Raw genomic sequence first — 23446 nt, forward strand, 5'->3', positions numbered from 1 at the left:
ACACATTAATTATTATTACTGATAAATGGAATAACAGGAGTAGCAAGCTGCTGTATTGGAGTTTGAAAGCAGTGATGGGTCATCATCATCATCATCATCAATTGCCATTCTACGATGATGAGGAGTTTGCACACATGAAACTAATCAATTTTATTAATTTTTTTCCAAAATAATAATTGTCTCATGAATCATCAGCTAATTGAACTCTTTAATGTATTGCCAAATAAAATTCTTTTTGGTTCGACATTATTTTTCTATCAATTGACATTTGAGAATTGGTATGAATGGATTGAGTTCAATAAGGACATGAATCCTCCCATTGATCCTCCCATTGAATCAGATTCAAATCCCTCATTAACATGGTAGTTAGCATCTTGAAGCTGAAATAATTTAAAAAAAAAAACAAATATATTAGATCACATGTATAAAATTCATATGGTTATAAATCACAAAAATCACAAACTATTGGATCAACCTTTTGGTGGAAAGGGAGACTTTGACTATCTCCAATATGTTGATTATCCTTTATATACAATAGAAAAAGCTATCACTCAAGTGTAAGTAATAACAGCATGGCCAGTGGCGGAACTTGAAACAAAATTTTGGGGGGCCAAATAGAAAATAATTGTCAAAATATTTTTTTATATGGACCTCATTTAAGATAAGCTCGTCTAATCTCATCTCTTTGATTTGGGTGATACTGCCAAATTTAAAGCCCTTTTTCAAGATCTCGTTCCAAAAAGTTAAAGTTAAAGTCATTAGATATAACTTTTTAAACTTTTGAAGGTTATATCTCACTTTCTTCGTGATTCATTAAAGTAGAAGAACTATCTACATGTGTTGATATTGTAAAAGTTATATGTTCTCCTTCTTAAATATTAGCCTTCCTCTTAAAAAATGTATCAATTCTTTGATTTTTCATTATTATTTTATATAAAAATTTGAATATATATCCTGTAAAATATATAACGAAGAAGTTAGAAGGACAAATATTAAAATTTATAATATTTATTGAATTTTTTTTATCAATTTATACAAATACAATAATATTAATACTTATTGAATATTCTATTATTTTTTATCATATAAAAAATTAAATTAAATAAATAGTAAAATATAAAATAATATTAAATTAAATAAATAAAAGATATCTAATTTTTTATATTTGAACCTAAAGATAGAGAGAGTGTTGTTTATTGAACTTATTAGATACTTTAAATCATAGTAAAGTATTTAAGTCAAGTGAACTATTTTTTATCTTTTGAAAAAATACTACTAAGTTTTTTATAAAAAGTTTGGGGGGGCCATGGCCACCCCTTGTCTGAACTAAGCTCCACCACTGAGCATGGCTATAAAGTACAACTGATTATCCTTTATATATACCTTAAGGAAGTAGTTTCTACATCTAAAGTTTATTTAAATAATTGTAAAAAAAAGCATGGGTAACAAAAATAAAATAATGTTTTACCTCTTTTTTGGTTATCTCACTTTTCCTCTTCTTTGCCTCGGTCTTCTTTTTTATTATCTTGTCTTTTTCATATCCTAGCCTATTTGTTGGACGACCCTTAGTAGACACATAAGGAGGGCTTTTAATATCTTGAATGCTTATTATACGGTCTCCTACAAAAATGGACAATGCATCTTTACCACCATCTTTACCACCATCTTCTACTGTAAGCATAAATTATCTAACTCATTGGCATTAGATGATGAGTTAGCAACATACTTTTGACACTCCGCCATAGCCATATCAAGATAACGATGTAAGATATCACTTGTTTCCTTTGTTTGGGATGCAAATTGAGCAACACTATTTGAATGGGAGCATAAATCATCAAACCTCTCTGTTTTTGGATTCAACAAACTTGGATCATGGCTGCTCTTAATATCATTATGTCTTCGCTTCACAAGTTTGCTCCAACGGTCCAAAATATATCTTCTTGGAATTTTTCTCATGTGTTCATGCCCTAGGACAACCAATATATGACGGCATAATATGCTTCTTGATTTAAACATTTGACACTTGCATGTAATATCCTTCGTTTCCGCATTGTAGTTAACTTCATAAACCCTCTCTTTAGAAGTAGATACATCCTCCAAAATAGAATAGACTTTAGATGTAGAAACTGCTTTCATAAGGTGCAAAATACAATTTGCTTTCTTTCTAAATTGTTTTTGTACTTCCTTAAACTTTGCATTAGTATAGGCACCTTGAAATTGCTTTTCTATTAAGGAATTAGTGGCACAAGGTATTATTGATTTATTGTCTTCAACATCAACCTCCCTTTCTTGTTGCTCCTTCCATCCAAGGCAATTGTTATATTGTTTGACAAATTGAATCAACAAGCTCTTGTTATTTAAAAATTTGTCAAAATATGAATGCATGCTCTCACTTCGTTGTGTGGATCTCATACAAACCCAAAAAAAGTTGTCAAAAAAAAAATTGGAACCCATCGATGTCTTTCTTCATAGATATCTATGTATCATAGTAAACAAATATACATAAAAAATTTTTTTGTAAGCAAACTTAACAAAAGTAGATGCAAATGTTGTCATAAACATGTTAATAATACATTGAAGCTTAAAAAATATTAGAATAAGAAAATTGTACTAGAGGCATATTCAAACACATGTTAGAATTCTAGCAAATAGAATATGATAGCCACTTGATACTTTTTAAATACTAATATGCTAATATGTGCAAAATATAAAAATTCATGTTTAGAGAAGTACCTGATAGCCACTTGTTATCTTCTAGACCATATTCAATCAGAAAATCTTCCCATTGATTTTGAAAATCATCTTCTGAAATAGACTCCCAAACAATATTATTTAAATCACTTTGTAACTCTTCATATCTCTTGTGTCTTTTGAATTTTTCTGGAATCTTTTTTGTAATGTGCCAAATGCATAACCTATGACATGTCTTTGGCATCACATTCTCAATTCCAGCTCGTATTCCGAGGCATTGGTCTGTTATAATGCCTTTAGGAGCCTTTCCATGCATACATGTAAGCCAAGCATTAAATAACCAAGTAAACGAGCCTGAATTTTCCTTAGTCAACAAACCACACCCAAGAAACACTGAGTTACCATGGTGATTAACCCCCACAAAGGAACCAAATGGCATATCGTAACGATTGGTTTTATAAGTAGTATCAAATGAAACTACATCACCAAAGTACTCATATGCTGCTCTACTTCGAGCATCAGCCCAAAATATAGTTTTGAGACGCTTGTTTTGATCAAGTTCAACATCAAAATAAAAATCAGAGTTCATATCCTTCATCCGTGTAAAATCCTTCAACATCTCCCTAGCATCCATTTCTTTCGTAACATTGCGTACCTTTCTGATGAGATAGTTCCTAACATCTTTTTCCATTAAGTTTATCTTAGAGAAACCCCCCGCTTCACCCACCAATACTTGATATGTTTTGCTTGGTCTCACACCTACTTCATCATTCCTCTCAATGACTCGACACACATACTCATCTCTCTATTACGTGTCAACAGTTTTGCCATCTCTGGATCACGAGGATGTGAATGATCCAAACATACCTTCGATATAATCCAAAGACCCTCCTTATTCAACCTAATAGAAATCCTTGCGGGGCAATTGTAGTTGGTTCTAGGGTTGGTCTTTTCTATTGGTGAAACTATAGACTTGTGTTTCCCCTCCCTATTGCAAGTGATCATTTGATTCTTAGGAACCTTATCTTTACCAACTCTTCGGATAAACCTTATCTTAGTAACAAAACCAACGCGCTTGGCATAATTTTGATAAAATCGATTTGCATCTTCAATGGTTCCAAAACACATGCCAACCTTGGGCACATCTTGTAAAAAAGTTAGCATACATCAGATAGTAAATCAAAATCTCATTAAAGTAGGTGCAAACTATGTTAAGTCATGTATGCAAAATCTCATTAAACTGGGTGCAAACTTTGATGAGTAAGGTGTGCAAAATCTCATTAAAGTGGGTCCAAATTGTCTGATTCATATGTGCAAAAAATCATTACATTGGATGCAAACTATGCTGAGTAAAATGTGCAAAATCTTATTAAAGTAGGTGCAAAATGTCTGAATCATGTGTGCAAAATTACAAAGATAGTCCCCTTTTTAATGTTCATACAATATTATAATGTTCTCTAACTGCTAACTAGTTTGTAAAGTTAGAATACAACTTCTTGTAAAAAAAATAGCATACCTTTTTGAATCCCATAACTACTCATCATGAGTCATAAGATCATAAGAAATATGTCATACTACTAAGTACTAAATATTAATCTCTTTCTTTCTCTCTTTCTCTCTATATATATATCTCTCCAAATATTTGTTTGTTCATCCCTCTATTGATTGCACTTTTTTACTTTAGTTACTTTTAGGCTTTTATGGAACTAAATGTACAAAAGAGAATGCAAAACAAGACCCTACAACAACAGACCGCATTTGAATGCATCACAAACCCAACCAAAACAAAACAACTACATAAAACACAACACTACCTATTAACTAGCTTAGCCTCACTTTTCTAACCCTTGGAAATTATGTAGCTCAAACCCCAAGAAAATCATAGAACATGTTTACTGTTATAGAACAATTACAAATTTGATGCTTCTACTTCTACTTCAGGTTCTTAGCAGCTAAGGTTAGATCAGTTTCATTGAGCATGCATCTTGTCTTATTATCTATTTTCCTTTCTTATTTATTTCTATACTTATTTCATATAAATTAATAAATTATTATTTTGTTAGGAGGCCAAACTAGGTGAAATATAAAAAGACAACAACAGTACATAACTTAAATTACACTGAAAAATCAAAACAACAAACAAGAAACACTAATATTTTTTATATTTTCTGTCTTAGTCATTTCATCAAACAGTTGGTTTGCATTAATTTTAGATTGTTGCATTATGAAAATCAAAATCGAATAAGGTATAATTTGGATTCTGTACATTCAATTTAAACTCTATTATGAAAAACAACATGCTTTGCGAGCTCAGAAATTCATAATCATAATCATCATTGTGTTCATTGACGCGCTATGAAAATCATTACAAAAATCATGAAATTAGAAGAGGGAGAAATTGCTTACTGCAATATTCTGTTCTTCTGACACTGATTCCATCATTGACATGGAGCGAGAGAGTGAAATTCTGAGTTGTTCTGCAGTTGAGAAGGAATGAGCGATAAAGAAGAAAATTTTTATCCAAGAGTAAAAGGTGAAGCTTCAAGCTTTGTCAACGAAACTGAGATCCTAGAAGAGCGTATCAGGCTAGTTCCTTGGAGAGGAGCGTGAGAGAAAGCCGTTTGTGATAGTGCGTGAGAGAAAGCCGTTTGTGATAGCGCGTGAGACAGTCCTGGTATAAAAACGCATGTTGGCTGAATGATGGTTAGATCTTGTTATATTTGCTGATCCCTGAGAGTTTCTGTATTTTAAATATTTGGAACAAAATTAAAAGATTTTTTATTTTTTTTTCTAAAATTTAGTGATAAAAAGTATATATATATATATGGAATGAAAAATAGCACTTTTATTTTAATAATGCTTTTTTTATTATAAATCCATATAAATATATAATGTAAAAAAATTATATATATATGAAGTGAAATAAATAAAAGAAGAGTGATATTCAAATTTCACACAGAGAGAGATACATTTGCATGACTATAATCCAAGGAATTCAATTATATTAGTTAGATCTGAGGCTATAAAAGACTACAAAAAGGAAGGAGAGAAAAGAAAACTATATGTTGGTAATTCAATCATCAATGAAATCTAACAATCACTAACTATCAAGTACAGGTAATATATGCTCAGGCTTAGCCCAGGAGTTGATGTCAAATTTAAAAGTGAAGAAGAATAAATATGCTTCTTTAAGGAGTTGATGTCACCTTGTCCTATCAGCAAGTTGCATCCCATAACACGAACAGTACAGAAAGAAAAAAAACAAAATCATGCGCAGACAAGTATCAAAGCAGTATTTTTTTGAATCTAAGAGAATGCAATCCATAGAACCATGTAGTAGTAGAAAAATGCCAGGGCCAACAACATATACAAAGTAGCTAATAAGATCCATGTCATAAAGAGTAAACAAAGTTTTTAATGTTGGCCGTTGACAACCTAATACAATAATAAGTCAATAAATATCAACCATTATCATTTCACCATATGATTATGTTAGTAGTATTGTCATGCTGAATCAATTTGGTGTAAAGCTCATGTTGAACATTACAAAGGCTGATATAGCAACCGTATCAAAGAGGCTAAGAATTTAAAGCTCAGGCTTTTGTTAAGATTATACCTTAATCTTCAAACTGCTGGATGGTCCGTAATTTTGTTATCCAGAGAGTCTGAAACACAACAAAATAACACCATTAATCATCTTGTCTCAGCAGGGTTTAGAGGTTGGTCTGCCTTGTTAATGACATACGCTTGTTTCAACTTGGGGCTTAAGCTGCCTCAGTACCCCTGGCATAATGAACACAAATCAGCATGATATCAATATGCCATTATTCTTGAATTAGTTTCATTGAGGAGTTATCATGCATCTGAAATTGGAGTTATCAAAATTTTGACACTTAAGTAGTGATATTTTTCCCAAACGGTTTTCATTGGTTGTAGCACATAAAGTTTTCTTCAATGTTCTTAGATCTACTACATTTTCTACTGCTGAGATTAAAAAAGCATGTGGAAATGATTTCAGGTCCTTGCTGCTATTGTTATTGCTTTGTATGGAATGTTATTCTCTCATTTAAGGCGCACAAAGTTATTCAAAAGTAGGTAAGCTTCATGTTCAGTGAATGCAGGGGACCTAAATTTAACTAGCCTCATTATTTAAGGAATTCTAATGTATATGAGATGAAGCACCAAGCAAAAGATTTTGACCTGTGAAATTCTTGTTAGAAATAAATTACACACAGTGACAGTTCCAAATTTCTTTTTTTTTTTTCAGATTACACACAGTAACAGCTTTCAAATTCAACTTTCTTTTTTTCTTTTTCATAAACAATCTTACTCAAACCATCTACTACAATTTTTAAGAACACTTGTACATTTAAAAATCATGCAATCGCAATCACTGTTCCAATTCCGAAGTTAGGGAAGAAAGACTTACCAGTGTTTACGGTGCCGATTGAGGGAGAGACATGAAAGGTTGAGGGTTCCGAATCCAACGAGGGTTTGCGAGAAAGAGAGAGAACGCTGAGGGAGTAGGATTTAGAATCAGAAAGGTAATGAATGATCTATTTTTGACTAAACATCAAAAAGGCACAAAACATGAATCAATAAAGTGTAGATACATACAACCTTAGTAGAACTTCTTGTAGCACATGATGAGCAGCCAGAACAAGTCACCCATAGAAGGTCACTTCCAGTATCAACTTGCACCCAGTAATCAGTACCAGGAGTGCCGAGCTTGATTTTCGTGTAATAAATCCTAAAATCAAAACAAGAACAAAACAGAGAGAGGGTGAACGATTGAGAGGGTTGGGTTGATGGTGCGAGGGGTGGGTCCGAGGGTTGAGAAACAGCTAGGTGGCAATAGAGAGAGGCCGGGTGCGAGGGTTAGAGGAAGGGCTGTGTGACGGTCATTGAGGAAGATGACGATGAAGGCTGTGCGACGATCATTGAGGGCTGTGTGACGCTCATTGATGAAGATGATGAAGGCGATGCGACGCTTATTGACGAAGATGATGAAGGCTGTGGGATGATGAAGGCGGTGCGACGAACATCGATGAACAGGCGACGACGCGGCTTCACTTTTAGGGTTAAAAGGGAATTTGAAAACTAAGTTAAAATATGCTGTTGTTATCACTTTAGGGTTAAAACTGAAAACTTAGGAAAAAAAAGTAAATGTGGACAAAATGGGTGGGAAACTAAATTTTTGGGGAGGAAATTCTATCGGCACACTTTTGCAGGGTGCTAAAATAAACACAAGATATGGGCACGCTTTAAAAAGGTGTCTATTAGAAGCCAAATTAGCCACGCTTTTTAAGCGTGTCGGTTTTTCTCTATGGCCACGCTTTTCAAGCGTGGCAAAAAAAAGCCTAGCCAAATTTTAAATCAGTGGCTACCCTCGAAAAAGTGTGTCAATATCCCTCTATCGCCATGCTTTTCAAGTGTGGCATAAAAAAGCATGGTCAAATCACAAATCAGTGACTACTCTCGCAAAAGCGTGGCCATTGACTACTTTTCGCGATACTTTTAAAGCGTGCCAAGAAAAAAGTGTGCCGACAGGCCTTTTTTCTTGTGTAAATCCAAAATTGAATTGTCCAAAAATTCTAATAGCTTTATATCATTTAATTGATTTATTAATTATATATTCTTTATTTTTTAGCCATATATAACTGCTACATTATTCATTTCATTAAATTTTATGTTGATATTTGTTTAATGCAAAAAATAGTTACAAACATGTAAATTCACTACTTTATCACAAAGAATATATCTCATAGCTAAACAAAATTTATTATATTATTAAATGACTAATTATTTTATTACTTTATCAACAAGTTAAAACAAATTCTACGAAACAAAGTTATAATATTAACAAATAAAATTAAGTAATTCACATTTGGCATGTATGACATTCATATGTCATTTTCTTCTCTACAATTATCAACTTTAATTTCAAGGTATATTTTTCTACTTTGAACTCCTTTACTTTTACAATATATATTATTCAATATATGTTGTAATTTTATACATATTTATTTTCTCAATTTATCTTATTCATGTCATATGACCTTCATTATAACTTGTAAATATTCAATAACTAATTGCTTTGAGCGAGAAATTTATCAATAAGTTATTGTGGGTCGAAAAAATTTCCAAGACAATTGATCATTATATCCTCAGATGATACAATTGATTCCATCAACGGATACAATCAAATGCTATATCCATACTAGAAAAATTGTTCTCAAGTGAAAAAGTATCCCTCACATGCATAATTGTCTTCATCGAATAACTCTTATCATTAAATTATATCATTATTCACTTTAAGGTGTATTTTTCTACAATTACTTCTTTTCTACAATGATCAACTTTAAGGTATATTTTTCTATTTTAAACTCTTTTACTTTCAGTCACAAAAAAAAAACTATTTTAGTTTCACATGATATATTATTCCATATATGCTGTAATTTTTTACATATTTATTACATCAATTTTTAATATCATATTTAATTCAATAATGTGATATATAACTTAATTAATGTCAAGACAAATTACTACTTTTACCTTTTTCACATTATTTTTTATATTTGTTGTGCTCTATTTTACAAGATTTTTACAATTATGAAATTATCACTCATTTTCTTTTGACTTTAACTTTATGCAAAACTATAAAGTTCTTCCATTTGATTCATAAGGTCACTTGCACACAATAGAACATTATGATGATTTTAATTTTGTGTTTCACTAGTTTGTTTGCTTTATTTTCGTTATTTGTGTAGAAGAACGACATCACCATTATTGTTATATTACCTTATTATTATTGATGAGTGATGAGCAGATATTTTATACGCTTTTTGGGATATTTTCATATAGTTTTAGTAGGATTTAGCTACTTTTTAGTATAGTTTTATTAGTTTTTATGCAAAAATCACATTTCTGGACTTTACTATGAGTTTGTGTATTTTTCTGTGATTTCAGGTATTTTCTGGCTAAAATTGAGGGATCTGAGCAAAAATCTGATTCAGAGGCTGAAAAAAAACTGCAGATGCTTTGGATTCTGACCCTGCTTCACGCAAAATGGATTTTTTCAAGATACAAAAACCCAATTGGCGCGCTCTCAATTGCGTTGGAAAGTACACATCCAGGGATTTCCAGCAATATATAATAGTCCATACTTTGCCCGAGTTTTGACGACGCAAACTAGCGTTTAAACGCCAACTTCCTGCCCTATTCTGAAGTTAAAAGCCAGAAACAGGTTACAAACCAGAGTTAAACGCCACAAACAAGCTGCAACCTGGCATTTAACTCCAAGAGAAGCCTCTACACGTGTAAAGCTCAATGCTCAGCCCAAACACACACTAAGTGGGCCTCAGAAGTGGATTTCTGCACTATCTATCTTAGTTTACTCATTTTCTGTAAACCCTAGCTACTAGTTTAGTATAAATACTACTTTTAGAGACTTACTATGTATCTCATGACATTTTTACACGTTTCATATTGTATTTCTAACGGCATGAGTCTCTAAACACCATGGTTGGGGGTGAGGAGCTCTGCTGTGTTTCGATGAATTAATGCAATTACTACAGTTTTCCATTCAATCACGCTTGTCTCTATTCTAAGATATTCACTCACACTTCATCCTGATGAATGTGATGATCTGTGACATTCATCACCATTCTCAACTTATGAACGCGTGCCTGACAACCACTTCTGTTCTACCTTAGATTGAGTGTATATCTCTTAGCCTCTTGGTTCATGATCAGAGTCTTCGTGGTATAGGCTAGGACTATTGGCAGTCATTCCTAAGATCCGAAAAGTCTAAACCTTGTCTGTGGTATTCCATGTAGGATCTGGGATGGGATGCCTGTGACGAGCTTCAAACTCACGAGTGCTGGGTGTAGTGACAGATGCAAAAGGATCAATGGATCTTATTCCAACATGAGTGAGAACCGATAGATGATTAGCCGTGTGGTGACAGCGCATTTGGACCATTTTCACTGAGAGGACGGATGGTAGCCATTGACAACAGTGATCCACCAACATACAGCTTGCCATGGAAGGAGCCTTACGTGCATGAAGAAGAAGACAGTAGGAAAGCAGAAATTCAGAAGACAGAGTATCTCCAAACCTCAACCTGTTCTCCATCAATACACAACAAGTATTATTTATTTTATGTTAATTATTCTTCATAAACCCAACCATTTTTGTTATTAATTTCCTGACTAAGAATTACAAAATAACCATAGCTTGCTTCAAGTCGACAATCTCCGTGGGATCGACCCTTACTCACGTAAGGTATTACTTGGACGACCCAGTGCACTTGCTGGTTAGTGGTACGAGTTGTGAAAAGTTGAGATTACAATCGTGCGTACTAAGTTTTTGGCGCCGTTGCCGGGGATTGTTCGAGTTTAGACAACTGACGGTTTATTTTGTTGCTTAGATTAGGAAAATTTTTTCTTTTTGTTTAAAGTCTTCCATTTGAGTTCAGTTTCAAATTTTAAGTTTGGTGTTTCCTTTTTGAGGAAGTTTCAATATTTAAAATTTTGAAATCATATCTTTTTCAAAACTTACTAACCACTTTCTCTCTCTTCATTTTTCAAAAAATTTCACCCATTTTTCATTTATTTTATTCTATTTTATTTTAATTTTGAAAAATAAAATAAAATTTTTATCCACATCAATTCCCTTTTTCCACCATGGACCAAAGTGGAATTGAACAGTCCAGAAGGACTCTGGGGTCATATGTTAACCCCATTACTGCTGCATATGAGAGTAGCATCTGTATACCTCCCATCAAAGCAAGCAGTTTTAAGCTAAATCCTCAGCTCATTGTCATGGTGCAGCAAAATTGCCAGTATTCCGGTCTTCCACAGGAAGAACCTACTGAGTTTCTGGCACAGTTCTTACAAATTGCTGACACAGTACGTGACAAGGAAGTAGATCAGGATGTCTACAGATTATTACTGTTTCCATTTGCTGTAAAAGATCAAGCTAAGAGGTGGTTAAATAACCAACCTACAGCAAGTATAAGAACATGAAAATAGTTATCAGACAAATTCCTGAATCAATATTTTCCTCCAAAAAGGATGACACAGCTAAGGCTGGACATCCAAGGCTTTAAACAAGAGGATGATGAATCCCTTTATAACGCCTGGGAGAGGTACAGAGGGATGCTAAGGAAATGCCCCTCTGAAATGTTTTCAGAGTGGGTGCAGTTAGACATCTTCTACTACGGACTTACAGAAAAAGCTCAAATATCTCTAGACCACTCAGCTGGTGGATCTATACACATGAGAAAGACTGTTGAAGAGGCTCAAGAGCTTATTGATATAGTTGCTAGAAATCAGCATCTGTACATAAGTAATGAGTCCTCCATGAAAGAAGAAGCTAAGGAAATGTCAACTGACTTTAGTCCTCAGGAACAAGTTGCTGAACTCAATCAGCAATTATCTTCTATAACAAGGCAGTTAGCATAATTTAAGGAGATGCTACAAGAGACCAGAATTGCTAACAAGGATATGAAATCACAATTGAATCAGACAAAATAGCAGTTATCAAAACAGATAACAAAGGAGTGCCAAGCAGTTCAATTACGAAGTGGAAAAATGCTAAACACTTCAACTCAAAGCAGCAGAAAGCCAAGAAAAGAACAGCTAACAGAGGAGGAGCAACCTGCTACCCAAAATTCCTCTGAGGACAGTAAGAGCCCAGAGAGGAATAGGTCTAGCGATCAAATGCCAGAAACAGGTGAAAAACTGGCGTTAGACTCCAAATCCACATCCAATTATGGCGTTCAAATGCCAGAAAAGGGTAGGAATTTGGCGTTAAACGCCCAATCCATGTCCAGTTCTGGCGTTCAAACGCCAGTGAGGAATCAGACACCTGCAAGTGTTGATACTAACTCCCTCAAGAAGGCTTCTCAACCTGCCTCTGTAGGAAATAAACCTGCAACAACTAAGGTTGAAGAATATAAAGCCAAAATACCTTATCCTCAGAAACTCCGCCAAGCGGAACAGGATAAAGAATTCGCCCGCTTTGCAGACTATCTTAGGACTCTTAAAATGAAGATTCCGTTTGCAGAGGCACTTGAGCAAATATCCTCTTATGCTAAGTTCATGAAAGAGATCTTAAGTCATAAGAAGGACTGGAGAGAAACAGAAAAAGTTTTTCTCACTGAAGAATGCAGTGTAGTCATCCTAACAAGCTTACCAGAGAAGCTTAAGGATCTCGGAAGCTTTATGATACCATGCACATTAGAGGGTACTTGTACCAAGACAGCTCTATGTGACCTTGGGGCAAGTATCAATCTAATCCCTGCATCCACTATCAGAAAGCTTGGCTTGGCTGAAGAGGTCAAACCAACCCGGATATGTCTTCAACTTGCTGATGGCTCCATTAAATACCCATCAGGCATAATTGAGGACATGATTGTCAAGGTTGGGCCATTCGCCTTTCCCACTGACTTTGTATTGCTGGAAATGGAGGAGCACAAAAGTGCAACTCTCATTCTAGGAAGACCTTTCCTAGCAACTGGACGAACCCTCATTGATGTCCAAAAAGGGGAGGTGACCTTAAGAGTCAATGATGACGAGTTCAAGCTGAATGCGGTTGAGGCAATGAGGCATCCAGACACATCAAATGACTACATGCGTGTTGATATTATTGACTCCCTGGTAGAGGAGATCAACATGGATGAGAGTCTCGAATCAGAGCTAGAAGATATCTTTAAAGATGTTCAGCCTGATCTGGAGGAATTAGAGGAAATAAAAGAGCCTCTGAAAATTCCTCAGGAAGAGGAGAAACCTCCTAAATCCGAGCTCAAACCACTACCATCATCCCTGAAATACGTATTTCTGGGAGAAGGTGACACTTTTCCGGTGATTATAAGCTCTGCTTTAAATCCACAGGAAGAGAAAGCACTACTTCAAGTGCTAAGGACGCACAAGGCAGCTCTTGGGTGGTCCATAAGTGATCTTAAGGGCATCAGCCCAGCAAGATACATGCACAAGATCCTATTGGAGGATGATGCTAAGCCAGTGGTTCAACCACAGAGGCGGCTAAATCCAGCCATGAAGGAGGTGGTACAGAAAGAGGTCACCAAGTTATTGGAGACTGGGATTATTTATCCCATTTCTGATAGCCCCTGGGTGAGCCCTGTCCAAGTTATCCCCAAGAAGGGAGGCATGACAGTGGTTCATAACGAAAAAAATGAACTGGTTCCTACAAAAACAGTTACAGGGTGGCGTATGTGTATTGATTACAGAAGACTCAATACAACCACCAGGAAGGATCACTTTTCTTTACCATTCATAGACCAGATGCTAGAAAAACTAGCAGGTCATGAATACTACTGCTTTTTGGATGGATATTCAGGCTATAACCAAATTGCAGTAGATCCTTAGGACCAAGAGAAAACAACATTCACATGTCCTTCTGGAGTGTTTGCCTACAGAAGGATGCCTTTTGGTCTGTGTAATGCACCTGCAACCTTTCAGAGGTGCATGCTCTCTATCTTCTCTGATATGGTAGAAAAATTTCTGGAAGTCTTCATGGATGACTTCTCAGTATTTGGAGATTCATTCAGCTCCTGCCTTGACCATTTATCACTTGTTTTGAAAAGATGCCAAGAGACTAACCTAGTTTTAAACTAGGAAAAATGTCACTTTATGGTGACTGAAGGAATTGTCCTTGGGCATAAAATTTCAAACAAAGGAATAGAGGTAGATCAAGCTAAAGTGGAAGTAATTGAAAAATTACCACCACCTACCAATGTTAAGGCAATCAGAAGCTTTCTGGGGCATGCAGGATTCTATAGGAGGTTTATAAAGGATTTTTCAAAAATTGCAAAACCTCTGAGCAATCTGCTAGCTGCTGATATGCCATTTGTGTTTGACACAAAGTGTCTGCAAGCGTTTGAAACTCTGAAAGCTAAGCTGGTCACAGCACCAGTTATTTCTGCACCAGACTGGACACTACCATTCGAACTAATGTGTGATGCCAGTGACCATGCCATTGGTGCAGTACTGGGACAGAGGCATAACAAGCTTCTGTATGTCATTTATTATGCTAGCCGTGTTTTAAATGATGCTCAGAAAAATTACACAACCACAGAAAAAGAATTGCTTACAGTGGTTTATGCCATTGACAAGTTTAGATCATATTTAGTAGGATCAAAAGTGATTGTGTACACTGACCATGCTGCTCTTAAATATCTACTCACAAAGTAGGATTCAAAACCCAGGCTCATAAGATGGGTGTTGCTTCTGCAAGAGTTTGATATAGAAATAAGAGACAAAAAAGGGACAGAGAACTAAGTGGCTGATCATCTGTCCCGGATAGAACCAGTAGAAGGGGCGTCCTTTCCCTCTATTGAGATCTCTGAAACCTTTTCGGATGAGCAATTGTTTGCCATTCAGGAAACACCATGGTTTGCAGACATTGCAAACTATAAAGCTGCAAGATTCCTACCCACGGAGTACAGCAGGCAACAAACGAAAAAATTAATTACTAATGCAAAGTACTACCTGTGGGATGAACCATATCTCTTTAAGAGATGTGCAGACGGAATAGTCCGTAGGTGTGTGCCTAGAGAAGAAGCACAGAAGATCCTATGGCATTGTCATGGATCACAATATGGAGGACATTTTGGAGGTGAGCGAACAGCCACAAAAGTCCTCTAATGTGGCTTCTACTGGCCCACTCTCTATAAAGACTCCCGAGAGTTTGTGCGTAACTGTGACAGCTGCCAGAGAGCTGGTAATCTGCCTTATAGTTACGCCATGCCTCAGCAAGGGATCTTAGAGATTGAGTTGTTTGACGTATGGGGTATTGACTTCATGGGGCCTTTCCCACCATCATACTCAAACACTTATATTCTGGTGGCAGTCGACTATGTATCCAAATGGGTAGAGGCCATTGCAACACCCACCAATGATACTAAGACAGTGCTGAAGTTCCTCCAGAAACATATCTTCAGCAAGTTTGGTGTCCCTAGAGCACTAATCAGTGATGGGGCACTCACTTCTGCAACAAACAGCTTTACTCTGCTATGGTTCGATATAGAATTAGCCACAAGGTGGAAACTCCATATCATCCACAGGCAAATGGGCAAGCTGAAGTCTCTAATAGAGAACTAAAAAGAATCCTGGAACGGACTGTAAGTACCCGTAGAAAGGATTGGGCAAGAAGCTTGGATGACGCTCTGTGGGCATACAGAACAGCATTCAAGACTCCTATAGGGACCTTTCCATACCAGCTTGTGTATGGTAAGGCCTGTCATCTGCCCGTGGAACTGGAGCATAAGGCCTACTGGGCAACCAGATTCCTAAACTTTGATGCCAAATTAGCTGGAGAAAAAAGATTGCTCCAGCTGAATGAGCTAGAGGAATTCAGACTCACTGCTTTCAAAAATGCCAAGCTTTACAAAGAGAAAGCAAAAAGGTGGCATGGCAGAAAGCTGTCATCTAGAGTCTTTGAACCAGGACAGAAGGTTCTGCTGTTTAACTCTAGGCTCAGATTATTTCCCGGGAAACTGAAATCCCGGTGGAGGGGACCATATGTGATTACAAGTGTGTCACCATATGGCTATGTGGAGCTTCAAGACATTGATTCTAATAAGAAGTTCATTATTAATGGACAGAGAATCAAGCATTATCTTGAAGGCATTGTTGAGCAAGAATGCTCAAAGCTGAGGTTAGATTAAAAGCTCAGCAAGGTCCAGCTAAAGACAATAAAGAAACGCTTGCTGGGAGGCAACCCAGTCATTAGCCAGAGGGGCGTTAAACGCCCAAAACATGCAGCAGTTGGGAGTTTAACGCCAGGATTGTGGAGGGGAGGAAGTTTTGTTTTCCAAATCTATTTTTTTCAAATTTTCATGATTTCATCCATAATTTCTTGCATAAACATGTTACAAACTCTCATGTTTTAATTTCAAATTCAAAAAAATCTTAATCCTAAAAATCTTCATTTTTCTTCAACCCCTCTTAAAAATCTTTTTCAAAATCCATATATCTCTTAATTCCTTTTCAATTTTTTTTCAAAAAATCATCTATCTTTTTAAATTCTTTTCAAATCTTTTTCAAACTATCATATTATCTTTTCAAAATTAAATCTATCTTTTTCAAATCCCCCTCTTATCTTTTCAAATTTAAAATTTCATCTTTTGCATATCATAATTATCTTTTTACAAATCATATCTTCTATCATATCTTTTTCAAAATTTTCAAACCCACCCCTCCTTTATAAATTCAAACTCGGCCTCCTCCTTTCCTCCACAATTCGAACTTGCCTCTCCTTCTATTCCTCTCCTTTCCTTTCTTTTGCTTGAGGACAAGCAAACCTCTAAGTTTGGTGTGCTTTGCATGATCACTGAGCTAAGACTCACTAAGATCATGGCTCCTAAAGGAAAACAAACCACTTCAAGAGGCAAGAAAGAGAATATTCCAAAACCACTTTGGAATCAGGAGAAGTTCTTAACAAAAGAACATGCAGACCATTATTACAGAATAATGGGTCTAAGATCAGTGATCCCGGAAGTTAAATTCAATCTGAAAGAAGACGAATATCCGGAGATCCAAGAGCAAATTCGAAAAAAGGGGCTGGGAAATCCTAGCTAATCCTGAGACAAAGGTGGGAAGAAACATGGTTCAAGAATTCTATGCAAATGTGTGGCAAACAGATAGGCAGAGAAGGGCTGGAATCGCCTTTTACACCTTTCAAACCATGGTCAGAGGGAAAGCTATTTACTTCCACATTGACAAAATAAGAGAGATCTTCAAGCCACAGCAACTACAAGATGATCCGGATTCCTTTAGTAAGAGAATGGTGAGATCAGATAAGTGCTTGGACCAAGTTCTGAAGGACATATGCATCCCTAGAACCAAGTGGACAACCAACACAAAGGGTGTCCCAAATCAACTCAAGAGAGGGGATCTCAAACCAGTCGCTAGGGGCTGGCTGGACTTCATTGGGCGTTACATATTGCCCACCAGTAACCGCTCTGAGGTTACCCTCAAAAGAGCAATTATGATCCATTGTATTATGCAGGGAAACGAAGTGGAGATTCAAGATCTGATTTCGTGTGAGCTCTACACAATTACAAACAAGAACTCCAAGGAAGCCAAATTGGCTTACCCAAGCTTAATATCTCTGCTATGCAAGAATGCTGGGGTAAAGATGGGAGTGGATGAGTATATCTCAGTCGAGCACCCAATCACAAAAAAATCAATGGAAGGACAACAGGTGCAAGACAACTCCATCAAAAGGAGGGCACAGGAGTTCCTCCAAGAAATCCCTCAGATTGACTACTGGACCCGCCTAGAAGCCTCTGTCACCAAGCTGCAAGAAGCTATGGATCAACTAAAAGAAGAACAGCAAGTTCAAAATAGCATGCTCTGCAAACTGTTGAGGGAACAAGAGGAGCAAGGGCGTGAGCTACAGGAGCTGAAGCACTAGAAGCTGTCTCTTGAAGGGCCAAGCACCCCACAGACTAAAGGAGCATCCATCTCCCAAAATAAAGGTTGTTGAGTCCTAATCTTAGTCTTAACTCTGTGATAACTTTTACTATTAGAAATCTACTTTAGAAGTCATATGAGTAGTAGCAATTAGTATCTTTATCTTTTATTTTTCTATCCCCAAATAAGTTATAATTTATCTTTCTTATCATCATTGAACATGAATAAAATAGCAGATTTTTAGAATAAGGAGGCAATTTTATTTTCGAGTTTTTAAGAAGAAAAATTCAAATTATTTATATGTGGTGGCAATATTTTTTGTTCTCTGAATGAATGCTTGAACAGTGCATATGTCTTTTGAATTTGATGTTTATGAATGTTAAAACTGTTGGCTCTTGAAGAATGATGAAAAAGAGAAATGTTATTGATAATTTGAAAAATCATGAAATTAATTCTTGAAGCAAGAAAAAACAGCAAAAAAAAGCCAGTAACCCTTTAAACCAAAAGGAAAGGGTAATAAAAAGGATCCAAGGCTTTGAGCATTAATGGATAGGAGGGCCCAAAGGAATAAAATCCCGGCCTAAGCGGCTAAACCAAGCTGTCCCTAACCATGTGCTTGTAGCATGAAAGTGTCAAGTGAAAAGCTTGAGACTGAGCGGTTAAAGTCGTGGTCCAAAGCAAAAAGAGTGTGCTTAAGAACCCTGAACACCTCTAATTGGGGACTCTAGCAAAGCTGAGTCACAATCTGAAAAGGTTCACCCAGTTATGTGTCTGTGGCATTTATGTATCCGGTAGTAATACTGGAAAACAAAGTGCTTAGGGCCACGACCAAGACTCATAAAGTAGCTGTGTTCAAGAATCAACATACTAAACAAGGAGAATCAATAACACTATTTGAATTCTGAATTTCTATAGATGCCAATCATTCTGAACTTCAAAGGATGAATGGAGATGCCAAAACTGTTCAGAAGCAAAAAGCTACTAGTCCTGCACATCTAATGAGAATTTGAGCTTCATGTAAAACTCTGAGGTGTTATTGCCTCTTGACCTTCTTACTATCCTGTTTTATTTATCTAGTTGCTTGAGGACAAGCAACAGTTTAAGTTTGGTGTTGTGATGAGCGGATATTTTATACGCTTTTTGGGGTATTTTCATATAGTTTTAGTGGGATTTAGCTACTTTTTAGTATAGTTTTATTAGTTTTTATGCAAAAATTACATTTCTAGACTTTACTATGAGTTTGTGTGTTTTTCTATGATTTTAGATATTTTCTGGCTAAAATTGAGGGATCTGAGCAAAAATCTGATTCAGAGGCTGAAAAAGGACTGCAGATGCTGTTGGATTCTGACCTTGCTTCACGCGAAATGGATTTTTTCAAGCTACAGAAACCCAATTTGCGCGCTCTCAATTGCTTTGGAAAGTATACATCCAGGACTTTCCAGCAATATATAATAGTCCATACCTTTCCCGAGTTTTGACGATGCAAACTGGCGTTTAAACGCCAACTTCCTGTCCTATTCTGAAGTTAAACGCCAGAAATAGGTTACAAACCAAAGTTAAACGCCACAAACAAGCTGCAACCTGACATTTAACTCCAAGAGAAGCCTCTACACGTGTAAAGCTCAATGCTCAGCCCAAACACACACTAAGTGGGTCCCAGAAGTGGATTTCTGCACTATCCATCTTAGTTTACTCATTTTCTGTAAACCCTAGCTACTAGTTTAGTATAAATACTACTTTTAGAGACTTACTATGTATCTCATGACATTTTTACACGTTTCATATTGTATTTCTGACGACATGAGTCTCTAAACCCCATGGTTGGGGGTGAGAATCTCTGCTGTGTTTCGATGAATTAATGCAATTACTACAGTTTTCCATTCAATCATGCTTGTCTCTATTCTAAGATATTCACTCGCACTTCATCCTAATGAATGTGATGATCCGTGACACTCATCACCATTCTCAACCTATGAAGGCGTGCCTGAAAACCACTTTTGTTCTACCTTAGATTGAGTGTATATCTCTTAGCCTATTGGTTCATGATCAGAGTCTTCGTGGTATAGGCTAGGACTATTGGCGGTCATTCCTAAGATCCGAAAAGTCTAAACCTTGTTTGTGATATTCCGAGTAGGATCTGGGATGGGATGACTGTGACGAGCTTCAAACTCACGAGTGCTGGGCGTAGTGACAGATTCAAAAGGATCAATGGATCCTATTCCAACATGAGTGAGAACCGACAGATGATTAGCCGTGCGGTGACAGAGCATTTGGACTATTTTCACTGAGAGGATGGATGGTAGCCATTGACAACAGTGATCCACCAACATACAGCTTGCCATGGAAGGAGCCGTGCGGTGACAGCGCATTTGGACCATTTTCACTGAGAGGACGGATGGTAGCCATTGACAATGGTGATCCACCAACATACATCTTGCCATGGAAGGAGCCTTGCGTGCGTGAAGAAGAAGACAGTAGGAAAGCAGAAATTCAGAAGACAGAGCATCTCCAAAACCTCAACCTGCTCTTCATCACTGCACAACAAGTATTATTTATTTTATGTTAATTACTCTTCATAAACCCAACCATTTTTGTTATTAATTTCCTGACTAAGAATTACAAAATAACCATAGCTTGCTTCAAGTCGACAATCTCCGTGGGATCGACCCTTACTCACGTAAGGTATTACTTGGACGGCACAGTGCACTTGCTGGTTAGTGGTACGAGTTGTGAAAAGTGTGATTTACAATTCGTGCACCAATGAGCGGATATTTTATACGCTTTTTGGCATCATTTTCATATAGTTTTTAGTATGTTTTGTTTAGTTTTTATTAAGTTTTCATAGTTTTTTGTGTTAAATTCACATTTTTGGATTCTACTTTGAGTTTATGTGTTTTTATACAATTTCAGGTGATTTCTGGCTGAAATTGAGGAGCTGGAGCAAAAGTCTGATTCAGAGACAGAGAAAGCACTGCAGATGCTGTCCGGATCTGACCTCCTTACACTCGGAAGAACCTTTCTGGAGCTACAGAAGTTCAAATGGAGCGTTCTCAACGGCTATGGAAAGCTGACTTCTATAGCTTTCTAGCAACGCATAATATTCCATACTTTGCTTTAGATTAGAAGGTGCAAAACTGGCGTCCAACGCCAGCTTCCTGCCCCCTTCTAGGCGTCCAGTGCCCAAAGAGTAGAGACCAGCGTCCAAACGCCCAAAGGGAGCCTCCTAGCAAGCGTTCAATACCCTAGAAACCTCCTAGGACGTAGATCTCATCAAATCTCAGCCCAAACACTCACCAAGTGGGCTCCAGAAGTAGATTTTAGCAGTAAAAAGACTGTTTTACCCTTACTAGTAATTTGTTTAGTATTTAAGGGATTAGATTTATGTTATAGAGATCATCACGCATACTTTACACATTATTTTCATTTTTCACTTTGTACTTCTTTTCAGTATGAGTTTCTAAACCTCCTAGGTTGAGGGGAGGAGCCTTGCTGAGTTATATGAATTAAAAAAAGTATTACTGTTTCTTCTTCGATCCGTGTTTGATTTATTTCTAAGATGTATAGTCATTCTTAAACATGGTGAATAAGATGACCAGTGACAATCAGCTCTGTTCATCATACTAGGACCGCGTGAATCGCCGGCTTGATTATACATCTCTCAGACGGTTAATCCACGACTTCGTTAGAGACTTCTCGAGACACCAGTTCAGCCAATTTTCGAGGAGATTAGGGTCTCTGTGGTATAGGCTAGAACCCAAAGAAGTAGCATTCTCTGATCTGGAAGATTCGACCTTGTCTGTGGCGTTTTGAGTAGGATTGCCAAGAGAATGAACTGCTAGAGCTTCACCCTCCGTCAAATTGGATGACCACAGCCAATGGCATTTGATCTGTAGTAGAAGAGATTGATGACCATGACCCATGACATTGATCACATACAGCCTTCCATAGAAGAAATCACTCATAAGCAAAGAAGACAGTAATACCATAGTTAATTCAGAAAGACAAAGCAACTCCAATTCTCAACTATATTCCTATTACTGATTCCATCCCAACTCAGAAATACAAATTACGAATAGTTACCCCTTCTGATTCGCCTGGCTAAGACCTGCAAGATAACCATTGCTTGCTTCAAACCACAATCCTCATGGGATCTACCCTGACTCCCTCAGGTATTACTTGGACGACTTACTGCACTTACTGGTACAGCTGTACGAAGTGTGGGAATTCGTGTACCAAGTTTTTGGCGTCGTTGATGGGGATTGTTTGAGTTTGGACAAGCCAACAGATTATCTTGTTCCCTAGATCAGGTAATTTATTTTATTTTATTGAGTCTTTTATTTTTATTTTCTTCTTCTCTATTTTTCGAAAAAAGTTAAAAGTTTTTTCAAAAATATTTTTCTTTTCTTTGTTTAATCTTTGTTCTTAGTTTGAGTCTTTTTGTTTTTGTTCTTGGTAATTTTCGTTCTCTTTGAGTCTTTCTTTCTAATTTTTTTTAAGATAGTTTCTTTGTTTGAGTCTTTGTTTGTGTTCTTGCTGAGTCAATTTTCGAAAATCTTTAGTCTTTCTTTCAAAAAAATTTCAAAAATAGTTTCTTTGGTTAAATCTTGTGTCAAATCTTTAAGTTTGGTGTCTTCTTGTTTATTTTCTTTAATTTTTCGAAAATTTGTGTTTAGTTTTCTAAAAATTCTAAGTTTGGTGTTCTTTGTGTGTTCTTGTGTTCTTTGAATTTCTTGAGTCTTGTTCTTTGTGTTCTTGTTAGTCTTCAAAGTGTTCTTGTGTTTTCTTTTGGTTTTGATCTTAAAATTTTTAAGTTTGGTGTCCCATTGTGTTTTTCCCTCAAATTTTTGAAAACTTGGGGTGCTAGATCTAAAAATTTTAAGTTTTGTGTCTTTTACTTGTTTTTCTCTTTCCTCATTAAATTCAAAAATAAAAAATTATCTTTTCTATTTCTATTTTTCATTAAATTTCAAAAATTCTAACTAAAAATTCGGATTTCAATTTTAAATTTTTTATCTTATTTTATCTTAGTTTTCAAATTTCAAAAATCAAATCTTTTCAAAATTAAAAATCATATATTTTTCAAAAATCATATCTTTTTTAAAAATCTTATCTTATCTTTCTTCAAAATTCAAAAATTTTATCTTATCTTTTTCAAATTTCAAATTTAAGAATTCAAATTTCAAATTTCAAAATTTAAACTTTTTCAAAATCAAAATTCAAAACTTATCTTTTTCAAATCTTTTTCAAATCTTTTCAAACTCTTATCTTATCTTTTCTAATTTCAATTTTTAAAATCAAATCTTTTTCAAATC

The 23446-nt window shown here is 36.0% G+C and overlaps 1 protein-coding gene and 1 pseudogene across 1 annotated transcript; one reads left to right on the plus strand and one right to left on the minus strand.

Annotated features, from left to right (window-relative positions):
* Positions 1-1668: 1668 nt before the first annotated feature.
* Positions 1669-3819, minus strand: LOC107615832 (protein FAR-RED IMPAIRED RESPONSE 1-like). Its single transcript, XM_088499168.1, has 3 exons — positions 3559-3819; positions 2734-3496; positions 1669-2225 (listed from the first exon to the last, which is right to left on the minus strand). The coding sequence occupies exons 1-3, from the start codon at positions 3817-3819 to the stop codon at positions 1669-1671; spliced, it is 1581 nt and encodes a 526-aa protein (XP_088355294.1).
* An 8849-nt stretch (positions 3820-12668) lies between these two features.
* On the plus strand, positions 12669-14333 carry LOC148546276 (uncharacterized; annotated as a pseudogene).
* Positions 14334-23446: the final 9113 nt, after the last annotated feature.

Source organism: Arachis ipaensis, chromosome B9, assembly GCF_059453495.1.
Source record: "Arachis ipaensis isolate K30076 ecotype BB chromosome B9, ASM5945349v1, whole genome shotgun sequence".
In the NCBI taxonomy this organism is placed as follows: domain Eukaryota; kingdom Viridiplantae; phylum Streptophyta; class Magnoliopsida; order Fabales; family Fabaceae; genus Arachis; species Arachis ipaensis.